General features: G+C 49.0%; 1 protein-coding gene across 4 annotated transcripts in view; it reads right to left on the reverse strand.

The window, feature by feature from the left end:
• Pax5 (paired box 5) overlaps positions 1-18,481 on the reverse strand; it is a 179,160-nt gene that overhangs the window by 136,805 nt on the left and 23,874 nt on the right. For 3 of the 4 annotated variants that reach the window (XM_021222113.1, XM_021222111.1, XM_029533308.1), the window contains 2 exons: positions 14,765-14,829; positions 11,464-11,592 (listed from right to left, as the gene is read on the reverse strand). In XM_021222113.1, coding sequence (XP_021077772.1) covers positions 11,464-11,592; positions 14,765-14,829 — 194 coding nt within the window. The remainder of the gene's footprint in view (positions 1-11,463; positions 11,593-14,764; positions 14,830-18,481) is intronic. The other variant, XM_021222112.1, reaches the window with a different exon arrangement.

The following is an 18,481-nucleotide window of genomic DNA, read 5'->3' on the forward strand; positions in this document are numbered from 1 at the left end:
AGAGCACGCACTTGCTGGAGAAGTTTCCAGAACGGAGACCTCGGGAGAAACAAGCCCGAGCTACATCCGTGCACGTCCAGCCTCAGGGCAGGACTGAAGTGGTCTTGAAGGCCCATGCCGGAGAGAGCTGAGGGTATGTCCACGGGGACACTCAGCACTACACTGGCACTCCCCTACTGTGACGCTGAGAAGCAGACCAGAGTGACACGTCAGGGTACACTGGAGCCAACCGCCTGGGTGCCAAAGTGCCGGCTGAGCTGTGTGACCTTAGACAACTTCCTTGAACTCTCTGACTCTCTGTAAAAGCAGAGGGTGGTGGGGAAGTGCCCACTTGGTAAACTGGCTTATATAAACTGCTTTCGTCATTTAAACATATGTCAATCAAAACTTGTCAGTGCTAGTGATCATATGGCTCCTTCCTGAAGTTCTTGGTCAGGGCCTCAACCCATCCACACTAGGAGCACATGCTCAGGCATCAGGCAAGGGGAGAATCTTAGGCACACATATGTGTGCGCATGTGCCTTAGGACAGAGGGTGATCCATATCCTGCAGAATGGTCCCCACGGCTCCCTTCTATGGGGCTTCGCAGCCATGCTGGAGGCTTTGGGTTAGCAGGAGTAGGGAGTCTAACAAGCAAGGCTCTCTGGGTTCTACTCCACAGTCCGCCCTTACTAGCCAGCCAAACCCATGCCTTCTCAGACATACATACCAGACATATATACGGGACATATTTGCTACTAAGAACCAGGCCCTGAACTCGACACTAGGGGGAGGTGGTGAGTGCTGCCGAAAGGCTTCCTTGCCTGCATGGAGCTCACAGTCTTTGGGGACTGAGGGGGATGGACAAGTAACAGATGTTTCATTCTTCTTAACAGAACTAGAAGGGACAGATAGGCAGGGGATCCTTCTTTGAGGAAGTGACAGTCAAGCTGGACCCCAAGTTCTTGGGATGTCACCTTGGGCTATGGTGGGGCAGAGAAGGGAAACAGCACCATAATGAAAGGCCTCAGGAGTTCCCTCAGCACCTCACGTGCTTCAGTCCATCCCTGTGGCTCAGCGGCAGGCATGACTGGTACCTTTGTTTCCCTATGGGGAAACTGAGGCGCTCGCATGTGACTCCCAAAGTCATGGGATGAGTGATGAGTGGGGTCTGCAGTAGACCTCAGGCTACCTGACTCTGACCCACCTGTGTGATGTCAGCAGATAAAGGGCAGGTGGTGCTGAGGAACTGCTGAAGGAGCTGAAGGTTGACAGAACTAGGAAAAGACAGACAGTAAGGAGACTCAGTCTCGAGAGGCAGCCAGCTCTAAGTTCCAAGGGCGTTATGTAGATGTGACATGTTCAAACCCTGCTGTGAGCCATGGATCAGAACAGTGTTGGTGGAGGAGACACTGGGCATGCTGTGTGACCCTTTGGAGAAATCAAGAGGCAGAGAACAGAGAGGAGACAGTAGTAGTAGTCCAAAAGGAAAGAAGGAAATGTCTGGACCAGGGCAGTAGCCATGGAGATGGAGAGAAAGAAGGAGGTCAAAGAAATATTTAAGGCAGAGACATGGTGTCCAAAAGAAGACAAAGACCCAAAGCCTTTTTCTGTGTTTACAAGCAGAGCTACAAACCTAAGGAGAGGACAGCTAGACACACACACACACACACACACACACACACACACCCCAAAGCATTTTCCAATCAGGCATTGTATTTAAAACCAGAAAAAAGATTTGCTGACGTGTTTCCTGTGAGAAGTGACCTGCCCATGGTCATACAGCTAACAGAAAGCCAGAATGGAACTCCAGCAGCAGTGTCGCCTATAACACGCCACCGAAGGTGGGACCCTTAAGATCCAGTTGTTTGTTTTAACATGAGGGAAACAAACCTCAGAAGGCAGTGACTTGCCCAAGATCACACATCAAGTAAAGGTTCAGGGTAGACCCAAGAATGCCTAGAAAGGTTTGTGTCAAGATATCTGAGCCACAAGGTAAAACACAAGGATGGGATTAATCCCAACAATAATGGTCAGTCTTCCCTCTGGCAGAGAAGAGAGACTCAGACAAATGGTTAGCCTGCCCAGGCATGCCACTCCAGCCCAGGAACAAGCATATCAACTCACAAAAGCCCAGTACCCACTGCCCTGGTGCCCTAGACAGCAACTAAGCTGTCCTGGGTCAATGGTGCCACCTGGTGGTTGGTGCTGGGAAGTTCTAACCCCTCCTCACTTAATCCTTTCCCAAGGGGCCACACCTTCTGTTGGGTCATAGCTCAATTGATCTCACTGTAAGCAATGTCTCTCACACCATCATCTCTTTTATAAGTTCTTTTAATGTGTATTCTTTCCCTAGGACATCTCAGCTTCTCTCAGGACATGCCCTTTCTCTCCAGCAAATGATATGTCTGCCAGTGAAAGGAAAAACTGGAGTGTCAAAGTGAAATTATACATTCACCCAAGCATGCGTTGTACACACACATACGTGTGAGTCACTCTCCCCTGGGTGCTCTAGAGAGAGAGAGCACCCAGAAGCCCCTATGAAATCAGAACAAAATGCATTCAGATCTGCCTGTTGCCTAGTATCAGGCGTCAAGATAAATGCTCGAGGCACTTTCTTATTTTCTCATATTTCATTCCCAATCAATATCATGGCTGGATTTTCTTCCACCAAAAATATGCCTAGGGCAGGGCCTACGAGCTAGTGCAGAGCTGAACTGGGTGAGAAGCTGGGTGGGTTCCCCACCCTAAGGAAGCACTGAAGGAAACAAGCTGGAGGGAGGTCAGAACTCAAACCCTACAGACAAGCTGCTGGACATATGAAGAACTCAGTGCTCAACCCTCTCTGTGGAAACAAACGCCTGCGAGAAGAGCCAGAAACCACACAGCCACTGTGTGAGAGGATTGCCAAAGCCTGATGTGTCCAGCCACAACCTCCCAGTTGAAGATGGGAGACATGGGAAAAACTGCTCTTTTAACCCAAACCACACACATGTTCTCCCTGTCTGTGTGAGAGATGAACAGACACAGTCAGCTAGGAGCAGCATGGGCAGAAACCCCCCAGGTGCAGGCCAGAGAACCTGGGGGTTCCCAAGACCTTCAGGGGATCTGTGAGGTTGGAACTGTTTTCCCATGATGCCACAGGGCCATTTGCCTTCACTCAAGCACACAGTGGCCCTTTCCAGAGCCTAGGATATGTATGGCATCGTGACAGTGAGTCCAGAGGCATCTTTGTGACTCTAGCCATCTTCTGTCAAACCAGACACTAAGGAAGCTTGCGCGGGTGTAAGACAGTGCCACTCCTGCTAGATTTTCAGTTTAGAAAACAGCTCTTATCTCAATATATGTTGTTTATTACTTTAATAAGTCAATAAATAATTTAATTTTACTCCTTAATTAGTCCTCAATAATTTTTTTTTAACTTTAAAGGGGTCCCAAAACCTGAGAGCTGCTTGTCATATCCCTAGGCTTCCCTGAACAAAAATGCAGGGCATGGGAGCTAGAGTCTGGGGGAATATGGGAGGCCTGGGCTAAGCAGGCATGTAAACAGAGGGAGGTGGGAGGGTCAGCGGCTCTGGCTCCCACACAGGCTCTCTCTCACTGAATCAAAGTGAAACTTAGGAACCAGAACTGGGAGGAACTGAAACCTGTCCCCCCCTACCCATGGGGCAGGTCCCATATCTGAGGGAAAGGCCCACATAGCCCCACAAAAGACCACCTGGGCTCTTCAACCAGGAACCCCTTACAGTTACTTAGTTAGTTAGATGTCTGGGGTGTCAACTGAAGCGATGATGGCTTCAAAAGCTGGATGAGAAAGAAGAGCCAACCAGACTGGGAACTAGACATACAGCCCTTAGCATCTTTGTGACCCCCAACATGTCCTTGGGTGATGCCAGAGCTTCCTGCCCTGGAGCGTATAACCCTGTGCTGGACTGCCCACACCTCTGACTTCAAGGGTGCACATACTTGCATACAAGCATACACACCCTTGGCCCCTGCTGGGGCCTGCCACCCATGGTCTTCGATCAGACAGAACTCTTTTCTCTAGGGTCTGGGCTTAGATTCTAGAAGCATTAAGTTCTTGGAGCTTAGAAACCAGCACTGTTTCAGGTGCTAGAGCAAGCTGAGAGCAATCACCCAGAAACCCAAAGGGTGGTTACCCCCGGAGTCCCAGATCTGACTTCACCCTCAGATGAAATCATGACCTGTAGCCAGCCCGCTGCCACCAAGCTCTGAACAACGAGGAGCAGCAAGTGAAGATCTTGGTCATGGTTCTAGTCTGTTCAGGAGAACTCAGGGACGAGGCCATCTAGATGACCGCACAGGACATTCCTCACAGGGCCAGGAACGTCCCAACAGGGGCCACAAAGAAACGGCCGGAACCACCTGCCTGCCCCCGAAAAGCTACTGTGAGAATGAGTACCTCCCTGCAGGCAAAGTTCCTGGCTTTCCAGAGCTCCATGCTGACCCTGGAAGCATCCGTGGGCTTAGCGAGTTGTGAAGGTCAGATGGCCAGCACTGGGCACCTACTCTAAGCCAGTTACGGACAACCCAGACAGGCTGGCTATGCAACTTCTTGGGCAGCCTGTGCCAGAGGGAGGGTTCTCCTGTGTGATGGCAGAGAGCACACGCACGGTCTGGAAGCTCTGAGGAGTGAGAGGATGGATAGAGAGGAGCTCTTGGTGAAGTGTTCCTGAGAATCAGCCGGGGAGCCCCTCACACCACAGAAGGGCACCTTACCTAATAAGGTCACAATGGCTCTTAACAGTGGTGACCACAGAGGACGTCAAGGGTTTTCTGAGGATGCAGGTTTTCTAGGGTTTACCATCTGACCTACTTGGACTCCTTCCAGCCCAGCCTCTTTTCTCATCTACATGATGACCTGGGGGGGGGGGGGGGAGATGCGCTAGAACCTCCTAGCTGCTCTCCATGACATAAGCTGCAGAAGCCCTGAGACAGACAGCCTCCAGCCCCAGGCACTCTGATTTTGTCCCCTATCCTGGAGAACAGCTCCTGGTGTGCGTACTGCACCTCTCTCCATGGGAAACTGAGGCCGTCTTCAGCCCTTTTTTCCCCTATAAAGGAGAGTGGGAAACTGAAGGGACTGGAAGGGTCCTGAAAGAAAGGAAAAAGGTCATGGGGTGGCCCCTGGTTTTATAACCAACACCTGGGGGCACTGTTGTTCAACCTAGATGTCCACGGCCTCCCCAGCTTGCCCTCCTTCCACTCCTTCAGTACACCCCAGCCCCACCCCAACCCTCCACTGTTATAAACAGGAAATCAGTGGCTGGCAGACCTGTGAGTCTCAGCTTGCACTGTGGCTGGAGCCATCCCACGCCCGTGACCGTCCCCACAGTGACCGTCCCCACATCCTCAAGCCCCCACTGGCCATTTATGAAGCCTTTACCCCAAACCCCTCAGGGAGCCACTTCCTTTAACCTCATGGTGATCCACCAGGCTCTTGCCACCTGTCCTTTCCAAGTGACAAAATACAGGTTCAGAGACCAGATTACTCACGTTCTCGTTACAGCAAGCCCCTACATAAAGTCCTCAGACCATTCTAGCCCCGTCCTAAGAATGCCCCAAAACCTGTTGAAGCCTCGGCAACCCTGGGTGGCAGGGCTCCCCAGAGATCACAGGCCTGTGGAATCTTGGGGCAAGATCTATAGGCAAAGGCTGCCGCTAACTCCTGACAAAAGGGCCAGCTTTGTTCATACCTGTCTCTTCTTGAAAATCCGACAGTTAGCTTCCCGACTCTGTCCAGAGTGCAGGAAATATGTCCAAGGAAAGGCAGAGAGACCGGCTGAGCCTGGTCCTCTCAACCCTTCACACCACAGTCCTCCAGGGTTTTGCTAGGCACAGGTGACCTGGGACCTCTGACCAAATGACAGGGAGTCGGGGTTGGTAAGAAAGAGAGAGTGAAAAATAGACAGAGAGAAGTGAAAGTGTGCCGACTAATAATACAAAATACACAGAACCAGGAGAACCCAACATGAGAGGCACCCCCAAGTAAAAGGCACCACCAGGGATACAGAAACACCCTAGCAACAGGAACAGTCCTGAGAGGAACCCACAGCCAACTGCCCCAACCTCACTATGGGGTCACACTGAACTTGGCATTATTTTAACAGACTGGCACCTCAGCATCCTGGCTTTCATTCTGTGCCCTTCCTAAAATGACAGCAGTCTGTCTGCAGCATACCTTAGCTGCCTCATGGGGGCGGGGGGGGGGCCTCTGGCCCAGCATCGACACGGGGCCTGGATCCTTTGGCTTTCTGAGCCGGTGAAAAGATTCTCACTCCACTGACCTCTTATATTCAAGGCCTTTCAAACTCAGGGGAGGCAGGGAGGGAAGGTCGGGGAGATCTGAATGGGGGCCCTTGAGACCAGCGGAAGAAGGCAGGAGGGCAGGAGAAGGCCTCGCTGAAGATCAAAGTCACAGGAAGCAGCAGAGGGGCTACCCTTTCACCCATGGTTGCTATTCACGGCCCTGCCTGATCCTCCCAAGTCTGGCCTGCCTGATCCTCCCAAGTCTGGCCTGCCTGATCCTCCCAAGTCTGGCCTGCCGGCAGCTCCCTCGGACTTTCCAGACACAGAGGCCCCACCCCAGGCACTGAACCTTAGGCCCAGCAGGGTCCCAGGACCACTGCCACAGCTTTCTCCATGAAAGGTCACAGGTGAGACCAGGGGACCAGGCTGACTCTCCACAAGGTCCAGCTCTAATCTGACAGTCCAGGCCTGTAGGAAGACTGCTTCAAACTCTGTATGTCACAGAAGCACCCACTGCCTTAGCTGTCACCGCCTCCAAAAGTTACAGTGACCTGAAAGAGACCTTCTCTGATTCTTCTGTCCTTGTATTCAGCCCTGTTCATACCGCTGGTGATGGGGAGCTCTCCCTATCTTTGGTCCAGCTATCATCTGCTCCCCATAGTTCTCTTTAGCTACCCTGGCTCTGCCTTCAGAGTCTATGAAGACCTGATGCTGCCTCAGCCACAGAATAGTTGTTCATCTAAGTTTGGGCTAAATTGTTTGTTCTAGATCCGAGACTCTTTACTCAACCAAGGCTTTCTGTGGAGGCCCCAACCTGCTAGACAGAGGCCCCATGACTGCAGAGACCAGAGGCCCCATTTGCTCTCCTTGTGAATTAGGAAGTCTCTAAAGGAACAGGAGTAACCCATTCTGCCAGGAAGCAGTTATTGAGCATCTATTATATGTTTAGTGTTGCTCAATACAGTAGCCGTTAGCCTACTAGGATGAATAAGCACTGATGATATGGCCAGTGTCATAGAACTAAAGGCTTCCTTCTTGTTTTGAAACAGTTTTACTCTGTGTCTTAGGCTGGCCTTGAACTCTCCAACTCAGGCTGCCCTCAGACCCACAGCAGTCCATCCTCCTGCATCCTTCCCCAAAGTGCTGAGATTGTAGGCGTGCTCCGCCAACCCCATTTGTCTAAATTTTCAGATTTCATTTCAATTCACTTAAAAGTTTTTAAAAATTGAAACCAGGCTGGTAAGGCAACTCAGAGGATGAAAGTGCTGTGGCCCAAGCTGGATGATGTGAGTTCTTAGGACTCGATTATATGTTGAACTGATAATGTTTAGACTAAGAAAATACGTTGTTAGGATTAACTTCACTTGTTTCTGTGTAAGCGTGCGCGCGCGCACGTGTGTGTGTGTGTGTGTGTGTGTGTGTGTGTGTGTGTGTGTGTGTTGTGTGTGTGAGCTCGTGCACGTGTGCCTATGCACATGCACAAGGGTGGATGCACACACAGCATGTGGAGGCTGGAGACTGACCTTGAGTACCTTCCTCTGTCATACTCCTCATTTGTGGGGGTTGTTGTTGTTGTTGTTGTTGTTGTTTTATTGGTTTGGTTGTTTGGTTTTTTGTTTGTTTGTTTTGTTGTTGTTGTTGTTTTATTGGTTTGGTTGTTTGATTTTTTGTTTGTTTGTGTTGTTGTTGTTGTTGTTGTTGTTGTTTTGAGACAAGGCTTTCACTGAACCTGGATATTAGCAACACGGCTAGGCTGGCTAACCAGTGAGAGCCAAAACTCCTCTGTCCCTGTCTCTCCAGAGCAGGACTCTAGGCTCACACTGCTCCTTGAAGCTCTTTAGGGCGCAGGGGATCCAAAGCCATGTTCTTATGTTTATCTGGCGAGAGCTTTCTCCTTAGCCTCTAGCTCTGTTTCTTTCTTCTCCCTTTTACTCAGGGTTGGTTTGGGGGCGGGGATGAATTTTTTTTTTTTAAGGTTTCTTTTTGTTTATCTTTTGAGACTAGGCTCCCATAGCCCAAGCTGGCCTCAAACTTCCATGTAGTCTGAGGCTGACCTTAAACCCCTGATCTTCAAGTGTGTTACCACCCCCAGCCCCGATTTTAGTTTCTTGAGACAGTCTTGCTGTGCAGCCCAGCTGACCGTGAACTCAGCCCCACAATCCAGTGCTAAGAGAGAAGGACACTTCTGTCCTTCTGGTTACCCTTTGGTCTCCAGAAAGTAGTTAAGCCCACCTGCGGCTTTAGATCAGCCTCTGAACATAGCTCGTAGGCTAGTTATTCCCACACCCACATCAACACCCCTAAATATTCAGCACAGTATTTCTTGACTCTCTAAAGCTATTCTATTTCCAAACTAAAAAGCCAGGGGCTACAGTCAGTATTGAGTCACCCCCAACATGTTTTCTACCTTTCTCCCTGTCCAAGTCCCGAGACTGGCCCCTCTCTGCATATATGCTCACTGGGTCCCAGACTGGGCGCACACCTTTGACTGGCATGTTCTCTCTCCTGAGCCCCTCTGATGCACCTCCTGAGAAGAGCCCTTCTAGACACCTTGGATCAAAAGAGACCCCCTTCCTGCTTTGCTCATCCCACCCCTATAGAAAGTCTCACCTCCCTCCCTTTGAAGGGACTCAGAGCTCCCTTGACCCTCTTGACCCTCTAGCCAGCCCTCCCCATGAGGTTGTATGTATCATTGCTTCCCCAACCCTAAGGTCTGGGCAAGAAATGCCCACAGGGCAAAACCTAACTCCAAGCTGGAAATGACGGTGCAGTAGGGAGCTGAGTGAGAGACCCCACTGGGAAGCCTCAGTTAGTGCCTGAAGATGTGGCATGAGATGCTCAGCGGTCTTCCTCCTGACCCTTGAACATCCTTTTCCTGATGAGATTCTTCCTGCTTACCATCCTAGAGAATAGCACCTCTCCATAGCCACAGTATGATGTCTAGTCCCAGCTGGNCCCCCACCCCCACCCCTGTGCTCAGCCATTCCCTCTGTGTTGCCCTGGTTACTGAGCTCAAATCCCTGACCTCGAGGTCTCACCACACCCTCAACAGCATCCAACCTACTAGCCGTGTTCTGGTGCCTGTCACTCCTTTTCGTACCCACCGAGGACTCTGCCCAGCCACAGGCTGCTGCATCCCTACCCCTCCTCTCTGGAGGATCAGGCGGGTGACCAGCATTCAGATGACAGGGGATGAGGTCACGGGGTTCTTTAGTTCCTTTCCTTCCCCATCTAGGCAAGCTATGTGTCTGTCAATGTCACAGAGCACCCTGGAACCTTGGTTACCTTCCCTGATAAAGTGAGGGTGCTGACTCTGCCCCATTCATCTCTCTTTTGGGCCAACGTAGAGATTCATGTGAATACAGGAGAGAAAGGATGAGGCCCCCTGTGCAGTGCCCCATCCCACCCCCACCCCGACATCTCCCCAACAAGAGCTGCTCCTCTGTTAGACCTGCTCTGTTCTTGTTGAAGCAGGACAGCTTTGAGGGGCCTCAGACTGCTGCACAGATTCCCCCAGTCTTCCCAACCCTGTAAAGCTTCCAACACTATCAACTCCTTCCATACCACAGACTGAAACTTCACCCCAAATCTTCCTGGGGTTCAAGACTTTAGTCTTGAACCTAGTACCAAGAGATTCGGTACTAGGACTGCGAGCATCCAGTCCTACGTCTCATCCTGAGTGTTCTTGTTTCGTTTTGAGACAGGCAAACTGTCTCAAATCGGTATAACTCCCTAGCACCATGCCCTCCCCGCTCAGAATCTGTCTGTTAATACACATTAAACTAGTGGGGTTTTTTTTCCTTTCTCTAAAAAGGAAATCTCTGCCTGAGTTTTTCAATTGCAAGGGGGCTTCTTCTAAGCCAGCCTTTCACTGTGATCAAACACAGCCAGACACCAGCTTGGCACAACTGCTTATCGTCCAGGTGACATGGAGAGAAAAGATGACACCATCCACTCCATAAACCAACAGAGATGGCAGGCCTACTGCCTCCCGCAGCAAGCCGGCACAGCAACCCACTGAGCTAAAGACTTCTGACATCTGTTCCAAGGCATGGGAGCCAGGGAAGGAGGCGAGGCACACTCTTAAGAACCATGAATCATGCCAGCTTGGCCTACCACTGCACACTGAGGCCACAGGCCCATCTTCAACGCCTGGCACACACAGACCCCAGGCCAATCCACCACTAGGCTGACTAAATTTTCTAGTTACAGATCTTAAACAGTTAGGCATGTATTCATGAGAACATATATCCCTTACATGATGCTAAGCAAGAGTTGTGCCAGCAAATAGATAATTGAATCAAAATTCTGTAACTCTACTTTCCAGCCCTAGACCATAGTTCACACACACACACACACACACACACACACACACTCATACACAGACACACACACTCACACACAGACACCCTCACAGACACAAAGACACCCTTACACACACACACACACACACACACACACACAAGCAGACACACACACAAGCAGACACACACACACACACACACATTTTCAGACTGAGACTTCCAGGCGGTCATTTTTCCTCTCAAACTAGCTAATTCAGCCAGTGCCAGTGGCCCATACAGCGGAAGGAGGCCAGGTTACTCTAGCATGTGTCCTACACAGAGGTGGCTAGATTCAATTGCTCAGGAAGCACAGGAAAAAGTTGTCTTTCTGTAATCCCCAGGAGGCCCCAGGGCTCCTTCCTCTCAAGTCCAAGGGCAAAAATGAGACGGTTATTTATGTCCCTCCACCCTCCAACATCATTACTCCACTTTCTCCAGATGAGTGTTTCCAGTGCCTGCCCTTCCTTCCCAACATGTGTCCCCTACTGCAGGACAAAGCAACAGCTGCCCCACCCAACCCCTCCCCTGCCTCCAAAATCCACAAAGGAGACGCTGGTGCTGAGCTCAGACCTTCTACACACTGCAGCTCTGGGACACCATGTCTGACCTCAGGATCCTCTTAAAGGCTGCAAAGCACAGGCTGCAATGGCTTTTCTCTCCCAAGGTGTAAAGATGGGAGGAGACCAGCTAGGAAGGCGTCCCATACAGGCACCTGTCCATCTTCCTTATCTCAAGAAAGGCTAGAGCCCTGGGAACTCCAGTCCTCTGCAGCTAAGCACGTTGTATTGCACTTTTGCTCCTGCCTTCCGAGAGGGTTCCGCACAGACCCTGCTTGGTTCATCCTGGGTTTGAATGCGCAGCCATCTCTTACCTTCATCCCTCTTGCGCTTGTTGGTGTCGGCACTGGGGGACGTAATGCCCAGGATGCCACTGATGGAGTATGAGGAGCCCGCGGAGTCGGTGCTCACCGATGACACCTGCGTCACGGAGCCTGTAGACACTGTAGAAGGAGAGGGGTGCCAGCCTGTCACAAAGGTGCTCACCAGATATACTGGGCTGGGCACAACTGCCGCAGAAGGGAAAGTGCCAACTCAAGGATACCCACCCCGACCCAGCAGAAAGGGAATACAAGCACAGGATAAAAAGGGAAATTATACTAAGAGCCCTGCCAGTCCAAGGGTGCAGGAGACAAGAGGGCGGGTGTGGGGTGGGTGGTGCCACCTCCAGTGCTGGAAAGACACCTAGATGCATTCTGGAGTCATGTTCATCTCTGCTGACATTCCATCCATGCATGTGTTCACACACACAGACACACAGACACACACACACACACACACACACACATAAAGTGTAATAAGAAGTATGCTCTTCACTGGTGAATACTGGAAAACGATAATGCATCTCCACTGGCAATCATGCTTTCCACTTGATCCCTGTAGCAGCCCAGGCTCTTCTGGTCATTTCTATTTGCCAAATGTGAGAAGAGTTAGTTTCACAGGGTGAATCGGCTCCAGGTGACCTAGCTAAACCAAACTCAGCCTCAGTTCTAACATTTCCCTTCCAAGAAGTGGAAACAGAGGCGGTGACTTATTGTGGCCAGGGCCAGGTCTCTAAGTCCCTAGGGGTCAGGAGGAGAGGGGACTTCAGTCAGTTTCCCAGTGACTCCTAGTCTAGAGTCCAGGAGACCCACAAGGGTCCTCTCTAACTACGGGGCTGGATTTCCACTGGTGGGATGTAGGGGTTCTTCCTCCATTGGCGAAGAGCAGCAGACCATTCTCACACCTCTCCATGAGCAACCAGCTGGAGGCAGGTGGAGTCATTACTTTGCAAAGCAGGATGAGGCTGGGGGTGATAAGTCACGTTTCTTGGAGCAGAGGTAGCACCCTCTCTGCAGAGGGCACAGTGCCTTTCTGCTCACATTTGAGCTTGGTTTTAGAGCCTTTTAAAGAGACACCAAAGCAGAGATTGCTAACTTCTCTTTCTCTTCACCAGAAAAAAAAAAAAAAAAAGCTCCTCAAAATAGATTTATGCAAATCCCACAACCTCTTCTGTGCTGAGGTGCAAAGAACAAAAAAATAAAAAAGTAAAAGTAAAAAGACCATTTGGCACTTCCAACAACAGTCTGTGGAAGCCAGGATTGGCTGTGTCACTCACAGAGCCAATGACACTTGCTTAGTAATTTTGTAATTACACAGGGCACAGAGGACCCAGGTTCCAGTTATGGCTTCATCTATGACTTTAAACTAGTCCCTGACCCTCTGAGATCTAGGGCCCTCAGTGCTCAATAAATCCGGACATTGTGTGAAGCTGTATACATGTCAGATTAGGTTTTAATAGATATTTCTGCAGCAAAACATACCACTCTTCTGAGTTACTGTAGAATTATTCCTGATACTACTGAAAGATAGTTGTTTGCTTGTTTGTTTGTTTGTTTGTTTTTATGCTACTCACCCAGAACAGTTAAAGCCAAATGAAATGTCAGCCACATACAGCCCTCGCCCCACCCAGGAAACCCTCTTCAGTCCATTATCCCACCCCGCAAAGAGGAGGCTCCCCTTCTGCTCTGCAAGCAGACCTGTTTTCTGGGCTTTGGTTGGGGGTTTTTTGTTTGTATTTGCTATGGTTTTGTTTTTTTCTTTGTTTAGCTTTGTTGGTGGCAGTAGTGGTGTTTTGTTTTGTGGTTTTGCTTTTTTTGTTTTTGTTTTGTTTTGTTTTGTTTTCCCAAATCCCCTTCCCACACTTCCCCCATGGGACTGGAAGCCCGTGAGAACAGGAATTTTTGTCTGGCATTGATCTTACACCAGGCTCCACATCACAGGTGCATAGTGAAGTGTTTCAAATGGCAGTGCTGAATGAGAATGGTTTTCTGGGCAGGGAGGACTTCTGTCTTACCTTCATTCAAAGAGCTATCCTTAGAGGACCAGAAACCCCAGAGAACACCTTTGTGATCCTTCATACAACAACAAGGAAACTGGTGCTCAGAGCTGAGAGGTTCATGGACTGCATGAGTTAATAGCAGGAGCGGAATTAGAAGCCAGGCCTCTGACAGCTTTCTGACCAGGTTTTTATTGAAAGAAAGAATGGCAGTGGAGGCCGGAGAGAAGGAGAGAAGCCTCATTGGTTAATTGCTGTTCTTTCAGAGGTCGTGAGTTCAGTCCCCAGCACCCATATCAGATTGCTCATAATTGTCTGTAACTCCTGCTCCAAGGGATCCAGTGCCCTCTTCTGGCTTCCTCAAGTAAGCACATACACATTCACACACACACACACACACACACACACACACACACACACACTGCACATACACACAGATTTGACTGGCAGTGATAAATGCACAGGGATACTCCACAACCTGGGGTGCAGTTCTGCAGAATTCTCGGGGTGTGAAACTTGCAGAAGCTTACTGGACGGTCACCGACTTTCTTAGAATAGAGTAACTACCCCCCCGCCCCCCACCCCCAGCAACCCACAAGTATTCCCTTGTCCCGAGTGGAGAAATGACATCAAGAACGTGCCTTGACTATAAATGTCATTTTCAACTCCTCTTTGAAGAGGAACCAAGAGGAAAGTTTAGACTTTTGAGTGTGGTGAATTAGGACTCTACCCTAGTGAGTCATGGCCACTCAGACTTTCCTTGTGGACCTCAGAAACCCCACAGGCAGCCCTCAACAGTTGGCAGAGTACAAGAGAGCGAAGGGAGAGCAAGGGAGAGAAAAAAGTTTGAGAAGTTTTGCTACATCTTCACTCAAGTCTGCAAGCGCACAAAGCACCGCAGAAGGCTGGTTACAGAAGAGGAAAAAAACACATTCAAAACTACTTACTGACTAATGGTGCAGAAAATGTTATGAATAAGTATCCCTTTCTTGATTTATTACTTTAATTATCTGACATTCTATAGACCCCCATTAGTGGATTTTTTTTTTGGCTTAGATTTCAATTTTCTGTCTCATGGTGAAAGCTATTTATCATAATAATCAGTAAAATTCAAAACCTTTTAGCAGTATTTATAAAATTCATTTGCCAGGTTCAGCCCTTGGAGAATGACAAAGAAGGAGTATTAGGACGCGTGTGAAGTGTTTTATGCAGAATTATCTGTCCATAAGAATGATTAAAAGTTCTTTAGAATATTTGGAGCCCATTAGATTTTCAAATTTTTTTTAAAAAGTTCTTACCTATGCTGTGACTGGAAGCTGGGACCGGCTGATTGGGGGGCTGCTGTACTTTTGTCCGAATGATCCTGTGGGCAGTTGGGGGAAAACAAACAAATGACTATTTACCATTGAGAAGGAAAGAGACCCTGAGGCTGGGGTGTCGTTGCCTTGAGAGAGGGCTTGCCTGGCATGAGGGAAGCCCTGGGTTCCACCCCCAGCAAGGAATAACCTGAACGTGGTGCTGCGCACCCATAGTCCCAGCACATGGGAGAAGGAGGTAGGAAAATCAGAAGCTCAGATTTAACCCCAGCTCCATAACAAGTGCAAGCTTAGTATAGCATGGTCCCTACCTTGAGAGAGAGAGAGAGAGAGAGAGAGAGAGAGAGAGAGAGAGAGACTGGAACCTTTGGCTAGGTAAGCAGAGACACAAGAGAAGAGCAGAATTGGGAGATTATGAGCCCAGGCTGGGAATTAGGGGTTCTGAAGGGATTTTTCCCATGGCTGTCTTTGGGTGGCTTGCACCCACCATTCCTGGACCCTAAGAGCCTTTCTGATCAGTGTGTATGTGTGTGTGTGTGTGCACACGCGCACACTTTGGTTAAGTTTTCTGAGATAGAATCTCACCTAGCTCATCTAGCCTCAAGTTCCCTATGGACCAAAGGCTGTCCTTGAACTCCTTCCTGATTCTCCTCCCTCTCCTACTAGGTGTTGGGATTTCAGATGTGCACCACCACACCTGGCTGAGCTCTTCCTTTTCTGAAGAAAGAAGATGATGGGATACTGGTCCGGGTTGGCCTAGCAGGTGTATCTGCGGCCCTGTCAGAGATCCTTCCCCTCTCTAGAGCTCAGCCTCCACCCGTGGGACAGAAGAACTGAACCAGGCAACCTGTCTGTCCTCTGGCAGTGCTCCCACATTGGTTTCTTGGCCCTAAGGACTCCACAAATAAGATTAATGCACCCACCAGGGGAATCAGCAAGGGAGAGTGTGTGTGTCACTGAAGGGTTGAAGTGCTGTTGCCCAGAGAAAAGCACTTGGCTTGGCTTCACCAGGAAGCCAGCTCAGATCCATCCCATGGGGAGGAGCTTAGCTGCATGGCTTGTGGCTGTTTCCAGAGTTTGCCATGTTGTCCAAGGATGACAACACGAAGAAGAAACACCAGAAAGTTGGCCAAAGACCAAGAAGCCAGTAAACAAATGTGAGGCAAAGTCACAATAGGTGATCCAAAGGCAAAGTTCAGGACCAAGTCATCCACCTGGTCCTATTTGACAAACTCTGTAGACAGTGCCCAACTAAGAACCACTCCAGCTGTGCTCTCTGAGAGACTGAAGGTTCCAGGTTCCCTGGCCAGAGCAGCCTTCAGGAGTGTCTTAGCAGAAGATGCATCCACCTGACTTCAAAGCTCAAAGCCCATGTCATCCTCACCAGAAACACAAAGAATAGAGATGCCCTAGCTAACGCCAAAGACACCAGAGTACATTCAACAGACAGGATATTTGAAAAAAGTAAAACTTTATTAAACTAAAACCAACAAACTTCGTCACAGAAAGGACCCACATAGCTGGGAGCCAGAAGGGTCCCAGTTTGCCTTTCTAGAGTCTTTGTTGCAGTTCCAGCATGAACCTCACTATGACCTTGAGCAAGACTGCTCCATTGTGGCCTCAGCTCAGACACGGAGTTCCCATAAATTGTTCTTTGATTATTTTAAGTAATCAAATACTTTTCATAAAAATATTAAAACTTTGCAGGAAGGCTCTCAGTATTTAAAGATCGAGGCTGCATTGACTCCTCTTTCCCCGAAGCCTGGCAGCTCTGACACTCTCCAGGAGCATGGGGAGGGAGCCCTGATAGGGAGCTTCCAGCAGGATCAGTGGGAGCCTCCAGACACCACTAGCATGGCACATCTTTGAACACAGAGCAAAGATAACCCAAAGTCCCTGGAAATGGGTGAGGCGTGATATCATAAAAGATGGACTTTCTCTAGAAGAGTTCTGTTCCTGGCTCGAACTGCTCGTGTTTAACGGGACACTTGGTAGAGCTTTATGTCATTATTAAAGTACTCTGTGTTCATCATAGGCTACTTTTCATTTTTCTGTGTATGAGCATGTGTCTGCACACTCCCGTGCACATCGTGTGAGTGTGTGTGGAGGCCAAGAGACAACCTCGGATGTTGTTACTCGGGGTAGGCTGGCTAGCCAGTGACCCAGAGGGTCTGTCTTCCCCCTCCTTCGCCATATGGGCTCCAAAGATCAAGCAAACACTCAGGTTGGTGGCAAGCACCATCCCTTGGCTGAGCCACCTCACAGAACTCTACCAAGCTTTCATAAATGTGGATTCTAAGGACTCAAAATCAGGTGCTTGTTCTCACAGGGCAAGCCCTTTGCCCCCTGAGCCATTTCCCCAGGTCCACTATAGACTGTGTGGATAACATATAAGTATAATAAAGATATCTATGAGGTGTGGTGCTGCAAGTCTGTAATCCCAGAACTTGGAAAGCTGAGACACAAAAGACTGAAAGTTTGAGGCCAGCCTGAACTATCAAGACCCCATCTCAGAAAAAGAAAAAAGAGAAAAGAAAAAAAAAAAAAAACACTACATTCACATTGGATTCATAGTTATACCCACATCCCCGCTGCTGTTTCAAAACACCATCTTTCACCAACAAGCAAGGATTGAGCTGTGCCCACTGTTTTCATCTCCTGCACTTTACACAGGACAAACTGTTGTATCTGAATGTCTGTTTTAAGGCTGCGCTGGGTTCCCAGCTTCTGCACAGGAAGAACAGAAGTAGCAGATGCCTCCTGTTAACCTCACTGGAAGTCGGCTCTGGCTCTGCCTGACCTTACATACAGCGTGGTGCTAGGCACCCAGGGCACTTGACATCGGTAGCTGATCTCTGGAATGGACTTGTTCATGGATGCAGCAAGCCTAATCACAGAGCGCCAGATCCCTGACCACCTGAGTGAAGTCTTCAGCCCTTTTCTGATGAGTCGGCTTAAACACTTCCTCAAATGTATTGAGTATATGTGTACAATTGTTTGTTACAATTCTCAAAGTCGTTGTTTCCATTAAGCAAACAGAGTATATTGAATAAAGACCTGGGAGTAAGATTCCTTTTCCTGACCTCTTGAATTATGTTGCTCCCCAACCTGGGTTTTAAAAAGTTTTTCAAGATTAATTTTTGCGTGTGTGTGTGTGTGTGTGTGTGCACATGCTGGAGTCAGAGGACAACTTCCAGGGTTGATTTTCTTCTTCCACCATATGGATTGAAAGGATAAACTCAGTCACAAGATGTCACAAGATGTGTCAAGTAACTACCTGCTGAGCCATCTTGGCAGCCTTGATTTAATTTGTGTGTGTGTGTGTGTCTACAATGACGTATCAGATATGTAAGTATATAGATGTTAGATATACATCCTATTTCCTACTGAAGTCCAACTGAAAACCCTCACTTTTTATTAAATTTGTCTAAAGACAAAAGAAAGTGTATTTTTCACATGTCTTTTCAAATACCTGTAAATCACTGGCAAAGTGTTACGAGAGATCAAGAACCACTAGCAGGCCACGGCAGCACAGGAGTAAGTGGACAGACCCCAGAACCAGAGATCTGGAGTTCAAATCCAGCCTTCAGTTTCCCTACCTCAGTTCCCTCATCTTGAAAATGAAAGTAAGAATCAATCCTACCCCCATGGAATTATTATCATTATTATTAGGGTTGAATTAATAAACTAGCCAGATGT

This window comes from Mus pahari, chromosome 22, assembly GCF_900095145.1.
Source record: "Mus pahari chromosome 22, PAHARI_EIJ_v1.1, whole genome shotgun sequence".
NCBI classification, from domain to species: domain Eukaryota; kingdom Metazoa; phylum Chordata; class Mammalia; order Rodentia; family Muridae; genus Mus; species Mus pahari.